At 46.2% G+C, this 12,204-nt stretch overlaps 1 protein-coding gene across 2 annotated transcripts in view; it reads left to right on the forward strand.

Moving 5' to 3' along the window:
• LOC117512550 (glycogen debranching enzyme-like) overlaps positions 1-12,204 on the forward strand; it is a 279,336-nt gene that overhangs the window by 194,575 nt on the left and 72,557 nt on the right. For both annotated transcript variants that reach the window (XR_004561327.1, XM_034172666.1), the window contains exons 24-25: positions 3,321-3,423; positions 6,700-6,925. Coding sequence is in view for 1 of the 2 variants with exons in the window: in XM_034172666.1 (XP_034028557.1) it covers positions 3,321-3,423; positions 6,700-6,925 (329 nt within the window). In the remaining variant the exon portion in view is untranslated. The remainder of the gene's footprint in view (positions 1-3,320; positions 3,424-6,699; positions 6,926-12,204) is intronic.

Below are 12,204 nucleotides of genomic sequence, written 5' to 3' on the forward strand. Positions count from 1 at the left end.
CCTGCTTTTTCTAAAAACTGTAGCTAAATCATGATAGCAAGCAGGAACCCCAGTGAGATCCGGGTTAGCAACGGGCTGAGAGAGAATTGATCTTGAAAGGCAGTAGTTATCACAAGCTGGGCCCCATGACACAGTTTTCTCCTCAGCCCAATTAAAATGAGGACAGTGCTGCTGTAACCAGGGGTGCCCCAGAATAAGCGGATGTGTCATCTTGTCAAACACATAAAAACTGATCATTTCGGAGTGATTCTCTGTCACAATCAAAGAAACAGACTGAGTGCGGTGAGTGACACATCCCAATTCACGGCCATCCACAGCATGCACCACCAGATGGCGCGAGAGCTCTACTAAATTCAGATGCAGGGACCTGGCAAGAGAGGACTGAATTAAATTTGCATCAGAACCGGAATCAATGAAGGCTGACAAGGAAACAGAGGAATGCTCAGAGGAGAGCCTCACAGGAATAACATTTTGTGCTGTGGATGGAGAAATAGAATTTAGACTCACCCATATGTCCGACTTTGGCCGCAAGGTGGCACCCCTGGCTAGGCAATGACTAATCATGTGTCCTGAATCACCACAGTAAAAACAAAGTCCGTTGTCATGACGACGCTGCTTCTCAGCGGAGGAGAGGTGAATGTGGCCCAGCTGCACGGGCTCCTTCGTGCTGTGACACGGATAATCAGCGTCGACCTTACTGGAGGAGGTGCAGCGAGAGGGAGATGTGGAGCGGCTGGCTGGGAGCCGGATGGCGCACCGTGGAAGGTCTTGCAGGCGCCGGTCGGTCCGGATGGCGAGAGCGATGAGCTGATCCAGGTTGTCGGGCAGATTCACAGACACCAGCTGATCCTGAATCTCTTCAGCCAAGCCCTGGAGAAAGACGTCCTGAAGAGCTGCGAGATTCCAGTCACTTTTAGCAGCCAGGATGCGGAAGTCTATTGCGTAATCGGACACTCGACGTCTTCCCTGCCTCAGCCTCATGAGGGATCGAGCCGCTTCATGGCCCAGAGACGTGTGCTGGAAAACCAACTGCAAAGCGGTGGTGAAAGCTGGAAGAGAGAAGCAGATGGCGGATTTACAACCCCACTCAGCTGTTGCCCACGCCATCGCACGACCAGTCAGGTGAGTGATGATGTAAGCTATCTTCATCCTGTCGGACGGGAACTTACAGGCCATGAGCTCAAAGTTCAACTCACACTGCGTTATAAATGGTCTGACGTCAGCAGGTTGCACTACTCCGGTGCAGGTGTAGAAGCAGGTGCGGGTGCTGACAGCCCCAGTGGTGACGGACTGGTACTGTTGGTGGTCGTCATGAGGGAAGCCTGATGATCAAGTCTGGTTAACAACTGATTCACCTGAGTGCTCACCGACTCCATAAATGAGTCTTGACGTTTAGCGAGATCGCTAAACCCGGAAGTCAGAGCAGTGAGATGGTCTTGCTGCTTACTGTGACAGTGTACCACTGACCGAAACGGATCGTAGCCGGCTGTGTCCATCGTTGGCCAGTTTGTACTGACAGGCGCGATGCATGGGGATGGTAGGACACAAATGCACAGCTCCAGCAGACAGCTCTGTTTGTTAGTGGTCTTTACGCGGTTGCATGGTATTTAAGAAGCCTCCTGTACGCACTAATGTTATGGGGTTTTGTGCTTCAGTTAGAGGGGTGAAGATTTGGAATGAATGTCCTGTGGAAATTAAATTATGTGGTTCATTGGCCTGTTTTAAGAAGTGTTATAAAAAATTAATAATTTCTGGTTATAATAATGGTGAATAATATATTTGTTTCTTTTTTGCCTTTGTATTTTGGTTTGTTAATAGTGCTACATCTGTATCGTGTGTGAATGTGTTTGTATTTAAATATTGTATGATGTATGGGGTGGGCGTTTATAAGCTTCTGCTTCTGCCCACACCCTTTCAGTTGCATTGTTGGGTTATTTGTTTATTTGTTTTAGTTTGTTTTATATGCTTAATTTTTTTTTTGTGTTTTTTGATGTGTCTTATAAATTACAGACTCTGTTGCTATTGTAGTTGCTGCAGTTGCTGCTGATACTGCTGCTGCTGCTGCTATTCCTGTTGCAGAATAAATAAATTCAATTCAATTCAATACTCAAACAGAATGGTCATTTGAGTCCATCTGAACAAAACCACTTCACAACATTCATTCAGAATATGCAGTGATTATTCACAAGCACCACTTTATAATGGAGGACTGCTTATGTGACTATTTTAAATATTTATGACAACATCCCTGAAAACCTTATTTGATCCTCAGTTGAAAGAGAACTGGGATTAGCTTTCTCTAGCAGGCTTCTAGAATGATGATTTCCCATATGGGTTGCTGCAGTCAGTCAGCGAGTGGCATTTTCAATTGTTAAAAATTTGCAAACTTTCAATTCTCTGTGAAAATTGCATGTCATCAGGAGAAGGCAGGCCAGTCCAGTATCCATAACCGCTGCTTCAACAGCCATGTCTTTGTAATATGTGCAGAAAGTGGTTTTGCATTGTTTTGTTGAAAAGTACATGAATGTCTCTTGAAGAGTCATTCTGAAGAAAGTATATGTTGTCCTAAAATGTCAATGGACTTTTCTACATTAATGCTGCCATCCCAGAAGTGTAAATTACCTTTGGTAAGAGCAATGACACAACCACAGTAGGGCACCATATTGGGGTAATATCTGGGTCCAGGTCCTGTCCATAACAGTAAAGGCCTATGCTATAATATATATGAACACTTACAACCTGTTTTCCAGTGCTCTCTGTTCTCCTTTACTTAAAGCATTGGGAAAAGATCCTTCTCTTCCCATGGGAGGAGGGAGGTGAGCACTGAGATCTCAATACACTCCGGCCCTGTGGAACATGATGGGTTTGAGGGAAAGTTTGAGCCCTATATTCCTGGGGGATGGTTCCACATTGGGAGGCGAATACAGACAGATTCAGCAATTATTATTAGAAAGATCATGCACTGTAGGGGAAGAAATATGCAAATTCCCTCCAATCTTCTTTGAGGAACACACATTTGTTGACACAGTGGAGAGCCTCTGCCCATCATTGCTCCTCAAAGACTTAGCCTTTTGTGGATACTTTTTTTGTACCAAATCATGATTACATTCACCTGTTTGAAATAGCATCGTTTTTTTTTTTTTTTTCATCATTACCAGCCCTAAATTTTTCTCAATGTTTTTTGGAATGTGTGGTGGGTCAGAAATGAAGGAAACGATGCACAGTACATTAACAAATGAAATCAAGTTGACCACACCAAACATGGAATATGTAGATGTAATGAGTTACTCTGAGGTGATAATGATTTGACTTTGTTTCAGGTCTTCCTCATTTTTCTGTTGGAGTATACCGCTGTTGGGGTCGTGACACCTTCATTGCTCTGAGAGGTTTGATGCTGCTGACTGGCAGACACCTAGAAGCTCGGTGAGCTCGCAACATAACCAGAACACAGCAGAATATTCTCACACGTTTTTTGCTTCAGTTGTTCTGCCATGCATGCTTTGCTGCTCTAGACTCGTCAAACCTTGTGTACATTTTTTCATCATGTATTCATCTCAAAGTTATGTGGTGGTCTTCATTGGATAAAGACCTGATGGGTCGATTTGTTGAGTTGAAGGACTGCAGAATCAGCATTATGATTCTGTTGTTGGGAAAGTGTAAGTACACGGACCCACAACAGGGGGCGCAAATGAACGGACAATGGAATAGGTCAAATAACAACACTTTACTGTTGCGAACGTGCACAACAAATACAACAGATTCACAATAGGTCAAAGTCAAATCACAAAGGTGTCGTGTGGGCAGGCTCGAAGGTAGGAGACGCCTGTCCAAAGCAGAACCGGAACCACACGATTTCCTCCGCCACCAGACCCCGGGAATACTGGAGCCGCCAAGTCCCGAACTCCCAGGTGGCCACTGCCTCCGCGTGTCGGACCTGGTACTGCTGGCGAGGAACAAAAACACAATTAAACGTGGGTGCGTCTGCACCCAGCAACCTGCACGGCAGGGAAGCTACCGCCACCTCTCGTTGGAGAAAAGTCTGTTGTCACTCACAAAAAACACAAAGGGATTACTGTCAAGCAGTCAGCTGAGATTGTTACCTTTCTGGTAGAAACGATATCTCGGCAAAGAGGTGGAGACGTCGTCCTGCTGATATACTCCTGCCGATCAGTTGATTGGTAACAGCTGTTGCAGGTGATGCGTGACAGCTGTCACCCTGGCTGCTCCTGTGAGGCGGCTGCGCCCTCTGGTGCCTGGAGCCCGCACTCCAGACAGGGCGACCTCTGTAGCTGACAACAGTGATCAATGGACATTGATAATTAAATTCTGGACTCATACGCCATTACAGAGAACTGACATTTTCCATTTGGTCTGCTTATCTATTTTGGGTAGGGGTGTAATGATTCATTTTAACAATGATTTAATTAATATCATGATTCATTGTCGATACTATTCAAGGACGATCTTGGTTCATTTAGAACGTTATGATCTGAAATGATTGTCACTTTTTCATCAAAAATTCAGCCAGTGTGACTGTGAAATAAATACCTGGGCTTCTGCACGGCTGTAATCATGTTGCTGGCAATTGTTGTGTGGGCCGCTGAAGAGGAGGTACTGCTGGCCCACCACCACCAGATGGCGGCCTGCTTGAAGTGCGGGCTTCAAGCACGAGAGGGCGCCATAGCAACCGGGAGTGACAGCTGTCACTCGTCATCAGCACCAGCTGTCACTCATCCACATCACCACCACCTTAAAGGCCGGACTGCAACTCCACCTCCCCGCCGAGAAATCAGCTACCTTGGAGGTAATTTTCTCTGCTGAACTAAACCCTGACTTATAGTCTGAACTTATTTGCAGCCGTTTTCCTGTGGTGTTGCCTTATCTGAGGGATTGGCGTTTGGTGTGATCAGCGACGGCTTTGCTTCACACTCCAACCAGATAAGTGGTTAGACAGGAGCTGCACGAGTGTGTGATTGGAGGTGGAGGTGCTCCCTCCCAAAAGAACACAGACTGTGGGATTACTGAGTGTGCGTACTCACACTCACCTATGCTGTTTCTGTTCTCTGCCAGCAGTGCCAGGTCTGACAGCTGGAGACGGTGGCCACCTGGGGACTCAGGACTTGGCGGCTCCGGTGTTCTTCAGATCCGTTGGCGGTGAGGGCCGTGTGGGATCCGGCTCGGTTCTGGACGGGCGTCTCCTATCCTCAAGCCTGCCCACACGTCACCCAACGTGTAATTGACTGTAGTTCCAAACTTGTTGTTGTCTGTATTCCGTTGTGCACAATTTACAACATTAAATTGTACTGTTTGGCTTATCCATTGCCCGTTCATTTACGCCCCCTGTTGTGGGTCTGTGTTCCTACACTTTCACAACAGGCAATATCAATGAGGATGGCAGGATTTTTGTTGGAGATTTTCCACCTCATGCATGCCTCACACAGTAACGCGCCAATATTTTTACCAGTATGGGCTTCATTTAAAACTCTGGTTTGCAGAAGTAAGGTCTTCATTTTCCACTCTGGATCAGCCATCCGTTGTTATTGCTACTTGTTCAGTATTGTGTTGGTGTGGTATTTTACATGAACTTTAAATGTCTTACAAACAGCGAGTGACTTATTCAGAACATCTCCATTTTTGCAAAGGCCAAAGTGTTTCCACACACTGGACTGCAATTTTTTGCTCGCCAGGCTTTATCTCTGCCATTATGTTTTGTTTTCTGTTGGTGCGTGGTGATGATGTCACGGACTGAATCAAGTAACACTTAAACTCTTCATCATTAAAAGCACAAACAAAACACATCTGTATAAAGTCTGCCATGCTTAAATCCAATCCGTTGTTTCCTAGCATCAGTACAATCAATTTATTACTTTTTAAAACAATATTAGGTTGATATATGTCATCCTGAAGACCAATTTGCCGAGCACAGTTCAATGTAGTTGGATCGTAGGAATATAAATCGATACATCGATGTAGTAGATGAATCATTACACCCCTAATTTTGGGTGAAGGATGAATGCCAACATAACAGAATATTGATAGGACTAAAATTTTTGGAGAAACTACAGGTATTAGCTAGCAACACTGAACACTGTGTGTTGATAATTACACTCGCATGCCATTCCAGCAGAGGACGGTAAATCATATATATATTAAAAGTGAAGTGGTGTCTGTGTACGAGTATGAGTGCATGTATGCATGTGTGATTTTATTTAGTAAGTTCAATGTAAGTACATAATTGTAAATACATTAAAAGTACATGGAGGACATACGAAAGTGAAAACACTTATTTCCATTGTGGTCCATTTAAAAATCAAATGACAGAATAGAAGTAATAATAAACTAATAATAATAATGCTAATAATAATAATAATATTGTGTATATGATAACAATAATCTAAACAATTTATAAATAATTAAGACAGTTAACATTAAAAAACATTATGCAATTAACAGGAAATAAAAGGGTTGAGTTCTTCGTCTAAAAACTGTTGACATCTAAGTTTCTAAAGACATCCTGGACTCAAACACCATTCCAACTCCTAGAAACTTTGCATAATTTATTACCACCCTTGAAAAATGTCAGCTACCTATTTTATAAACACTACTCAATATAGAGCCGATGGATCCCCAGAGGCAACATGCTAGTTCTATTTTAGTTCTTGAAAAAGAATGAGTGATGTATTTTATTCTTTGCCACAGGAACATCATTCTGGCATTTGCAGGCACTCTGCGCTATGGACTGATTCCCAACCTGCTGGACCAGGGCACCGCTGCACGCTACAACTGCCGTGACGCTGTGTGGTGGTGGCTGCAGAGTATACAGGAATACTGCGCATTGGTACCAGATGGTACTTCCATCCTCAGTTGCCCTGTCTCCAGGATATACCCAACTGATACATCTGAGCCTCAACCTGCTGGATCATGGGTAAGACCAAGTGCTGAATTTTCTTTTGCATCTCCCAATTCAGATCAGGGAGACAGACACCCTCTCTACTTTTAAGATTAGGCTTAAAACTTTCCTTTTTGCTAAAGCTTATAGTTAGGGCTGGATCAGGTGACCCTGAACCATCCCTTAGTTATGCTGCTATAGACGTAGACTGCTGGGGGGTTCCCATGATGCACTGTTTCATTCTCTTTTTGCTCTGTATGCACCACTCTGCATTTAATCATTAGTGATCGATCTCTGCTCCCCTCCACAGCATGTCTTTTTCCTGGTTCTCTCCCTCAGCCCCAACCAGTCCCAGCAGAAGACTGCCCCTCCCTGAGCCTGGTTCTGCTGGAGGTTTCTTCCTGTTAAAAGGGAGTTTTTCCTTCCCACTGTAGCCAAGTGCTTGCTCACAGGGGGTCGTTTTGACCGTCGGGGTTTTACATAATTATTGTATGGCCTTGCCTTACAATATAAAGCGCCTTGGGGCAACTGTTTGTTGTGATTTGGCGCTACATAAAAAAATTGATTGATTGATTGATTGATCTCTTCGAATTCACTGAAATTTGACTGGGTAGATGGTCATAGAGGAGCTTTTTCAAGAATGAGGCACTCAACTTTCTCACCTCAGGGAACTGCTGTTCCCAGAAATGATCTATTCACACACTAAGTTTTCCATCTAAATATCAATGTGCCGGTTTGAAATACACACAAAAGGGCCTTTCACACCATGCCCCCAAACACACTGGGTATTGCTCTAAAACCATTATTTTCAAAGACAATGTTCATGCAGAGGTGCGTCATGGAACAAGAGACAAAACCATAATAGTGATGTCCAGCTGTGCGTGCATGCCACTTCTTGATGTCCGCACACTGCTGTCAAAATTTAACCAAATCCAACTTTTACCACGTTGCATTGTCATGTGTTTGCATGGCCAATAGAAACGAGGTGCTCCACCTGACAACAACAAAGTGCAGAAATGTATGTCAGAGGAAGAGTCACAGCTCATGCCAGTTTACACAAGATAGTTTAAAAAATTCTACAAATAACTTACAGAAATTAAATTTTTTGTAATTAAATGGAATGACACAGGGAAAAAATATTGAACGCGCTTACTGAAATGTATTTAATACTTCGTATAAAAGCCTTCAAGACATGTCCCATATGGAGAAACTAGTCACATGCATTGCTCAGTTGTGATTTTGGCCCATTTTTTTTTTCACACAAACAGTCGTCAAATCTGTGTTGAAGGTTCTGTGGACCTCTTCTATGAACTCTGATCTTTAAGTCTTTTCATAGATTTTCTGTTGGATTCAAGTCAGGTGATTGGCCGAACCATTCTAGCAGCTTTATTTTCATTCTCTGAAACCAGTTCAGAGTTTCCTTTGCTGTGTGTTTGGGCTCATTGTCTTGCTGAAATGTCCACCTTCATTAATTTTCATCACCCTGGTAGACTTTGATCAAGAATGTCTCGGTACATTTTTCCATTCATCCTTCCTTCAATTATATGAAGTTTGTCAGTGCTGTATGTGTTGTGCTGCCTTGATATTTGCTCTGCTCTGTTCTCCCTCCCTCCCTCTCTTTTTCCCCAAGTGCTGCGCAATGAGCTGATTACACCGCACCTGTCTGTCTACAATCATCCACATCTGTATTTAAAGGTCCAGTCCCACTGGTGTTTAGGAAGATTTGTGCATGAATTGCACACAAACTTGGTTTATATTCGCTAAACATCCGCAGTATCCGTGAAACATGCTTGTATGAGTCGGCCGACATCCGCACATGTCCGCAATTATCCGCAGATCCATTGCCAGGATTTTTGAGCTGCACAAAATTTTGGATGTGGATGACATCCGCAATACATACTCAATACATACCCAATCTATGCGCTATTTATCCGCTGATATCCGCAACTGACGGGGTATTGCGGCTTGGCAGTGGACCGGGACAGTGTGTAGCACGGATATAAAGCATGCCTATCACGTCCACATCACGGTCCCAAACAGGTTGTAGCGCATGCATACAGAGTGGCCACGAATAAAAGCACAAAATATTATGTGTCTCAGGCCCAAAATAGTTACATGCAGTATGCCTGGAGGGTGCCACACAACACCATCAGCAAGTTTGTCATAGGGGTATGTGAAGCCATAGTGGGGGAGTACCTTGATGAGCTGATGAGTTGCCCCACCACAGAAGAAGGATGGCGGCATATTGCTGATGACTGGCTGCTGTGGTGGAACTGCCCTCACACCATTGGTGCCATTGATAACAAGCATGTGGCATGCAAAGCTCCACCAACACAAGTTCTGATTACTACAACTACAAGGGCTACTTCAGCATCATACTGCTTGGCGTGGTCAGTTCCGACTACAAGTTCCTCTGGGCTGATGTATCAGGTAATAGCGCTGCATAAGATGCCCAGATCTAAACCACAGTGAGCTGAAACAAGGTCCAGAACATGACAACATCAGTGGTTGGCCACGTCCAGACCCCCTGCCCAATGACACACAAGATGTGCCCTACTTCATTGTGGGTGATGACGCTTTCTCCCTGAGAACATACCTGATGAAGCCATACAGCTCCAGGAACCCAAGCAGGGAGCAGCACATCTTCAACTACAGATTGTCAATGGCACGAAGGGTGGTGGAGAATGCCTTTGGTATTTTGGCCAATAGATTCTAGGTACTGCTCACCACCATGCAGCACCATGCTGACACAGTCAGACTCATAGTGAGGGCATGTATCCTGCTCCACAACCTGATGCATACCCGCTACCCAGTCCTGCAGAACAGGCTTTTGGACCGTGAGCTGCTGGTGCTGTAGCCTGGTAAGACAGAATGGTGGATCTAGTGTAAAGACAGACCTTCAAACCCTGAAGACACACTGGTACAGTTCACCACCTCCCCGATGAATTTATTAGCAGATTGTAATGTTGGATGTTATCTCCATGTATTGGTCTCCACTTTATAAGAAAGTATATTATGACTTACAACCCTGTCTTTGTATTATATATGTGTCAATGGACAATTAATGGTCTTGCATTAGTATAGGTCTAATTAGGAGGTCTCAAGAAAGGGACACTGACATCAAGGTTAAACAAACACCATCTTTTATTGTGTGCATGAGGGTTATTATAAAGGTGATACCGCAAACATCACACACACACACGTGACCTGTCCATGGCATACAATTGTCCACACATCTACGGAGAGGTGTCTCCCTGTGGCTGTAGAGTTGTAGGTGTCGACAGCAGTGCAGCAGGAGGTGTGTGGAGGGCCCTCATGCATAACGAACTGACATCCCCCATCCACTGGGTGACAGGGTCAGGGAGCCAGCCAAGACATCATGTGTCGACTCCAACACGTGACACAGTGTCTGTTGGACATCTTTGCTGGTCAGCGGCACTGCTGGTACCTGGCAGGTACTGGAGTTAAGCAGGTGGCTGTGGCTGCTGAAACCGCTGTGATGGCAGGTACTGGGGTACGGCAGGTGGCTGTGGGTACTCGAACCACTCTGATGGCAGGTACTGGGGACGGCAGGTAGCTGTGGGTGCTGGAACCACTGTGACGGCTGGTACTGGGTGTAGGCAGGTGGCTGTGGCTGCTGGTACTGGGGGTACAGCTGGTACAGGCCCTCAGGAGGTGCACACAGGGACTGCCTCGGCCTAGGTGTGGCAGGTTGAATGGAGGCCAGCTCGGCAGATGAGGAGGAGACACTGGCGTTGGGGTTGTGCAGCAGGGTGGTGTCGTACTCATGATCGGGGAGCCCTCTCGGCGTGTCCGACACGTAGGTGATGAAGGGCAACCTGGGTGACGACGGCTTCTCACCAGCAAGCTGGGACAGCAGCTAGGTGTTGGCGTTCATGCTGACCTGATCTCCCTCAAGCAGTCCTCCTCCTCTGCATCCTGACACCTCCTCTTCGTCGACCGGCTGGTGCCACCTCTGCTGTAACATGCACCTCTTGAGGCCTGTGAAGCAGTCTTCTCTGTGTGGAAGAGCAGCCCTTCAGTCTCCACCTCCTCCTCTCGGTCGGCTGTGTCACTGGGGACACTCTCAGCCTCCGAACAGCCTCAGATGCAGCATCTTCAGGGTCAGGGTCACCGTCATGAGGCACCAGTGGGAATAAACAAGTTAATAATAATACACAGGTTGCAAAACATTACCTATGGGTTTCATGGGTGCAGACGACCCGTGTCTCAGTTCTCCATCGTAGAAGGCACATGTCTGCAGCACATACTTCTCCCTGTCTGAGCTTCTTTGCAGCCTGGCCCGTCCTGACCTTGTGCAGCTTCACATACCATGTATGCATGCCCCTACACCAGCCCTGGAGATGTTCAGGGGACATGTTCAGCTCCCTCCCTTTGTCTTCCCACAAGGCCTTCTTCCTTTTGGTGTCCTTGAATAGCCTGTGCCCCCTCCTCCACAGCAGCTCTTTGTCCTTCAGCCACTCAAAAACAGCGTCCTCATGTTATGGTGGGAGAGTGAAGTTATTCCTCGGCATCTTCTCTTACTGCTGGACTGCTGCTTTCTCCGTGCTCTTTGTTCCCCTACCCTTCCCCCTGCCAACGGTAGCACGTGTCCCACATGCGTCTCCGGCATTATGACGACCAGGAACGTCCTGCAGGACCTCTTCAACACCGGCGGCCTCAGGTGGCGGGGTGGGAGACCGGGCCATAACTGTTGCTGGAGGAGGTTGGGTGGCAGATGGAGTCCTCTCCTCTGCAGCGGTGGCAGCCTTCTGCCTCCTTCTCCCCCGCTTCATCCATGTATACATGTTCTCACTTTGTCTGTGTGAATAGTGATCCCAGCAGGCCCGAGGGTGCTTTCTTTATGACTGCAATGAATATGAATGCGCAATACAACCGCTGTTTCCGCAACACGTCCGCAATGCATTCCCAATACATCCGTTATACTTAGGTGTTAAGGGAGGGTTACACATAGACGGTTTTGTCCACGGGTAGTACTTAGACCGAAGTTCGCAGTAGTTCCGGCTGTTTTCGTGGTGGAAAGGGGCGGAGTATTTCGCCGGCGTTTTCAGCGCCGTACTAGCCGCAAATATGCGGATAAAACGCCGCTAAATTCACCGAATAAAGCGGAGTTTTGACGCTGTCAGGCAATGGGGGTTAATGCTCAGTTCTATCCTTTACAATCGCAGGTTAAGATGCTCGTGAGAACGGCGGTGTTCTGCTGCCGCCGATAATGCCCTGTGTACCGCTGGATTTATCCAGGTAAATCCTGCGTTACTCCAGGAACTTTTGCTTATAGGCACCACCCTCAGAGT

Source organism: Thalassophryne amazonica, chromosome 1 (genome assembly GCF_902500255.1).
Source record: "Thalassophryne amazonica chromosome 1, fThaAma1.1, whole genome shotgun sequence".
Taxonomy (NCBI): Eukaryota; Metazoa; Chordata; class Actinopteri; order Batrachoidiformes; family Batrachoididae; genus Thalassophryne; species Thalassophryne amazonica.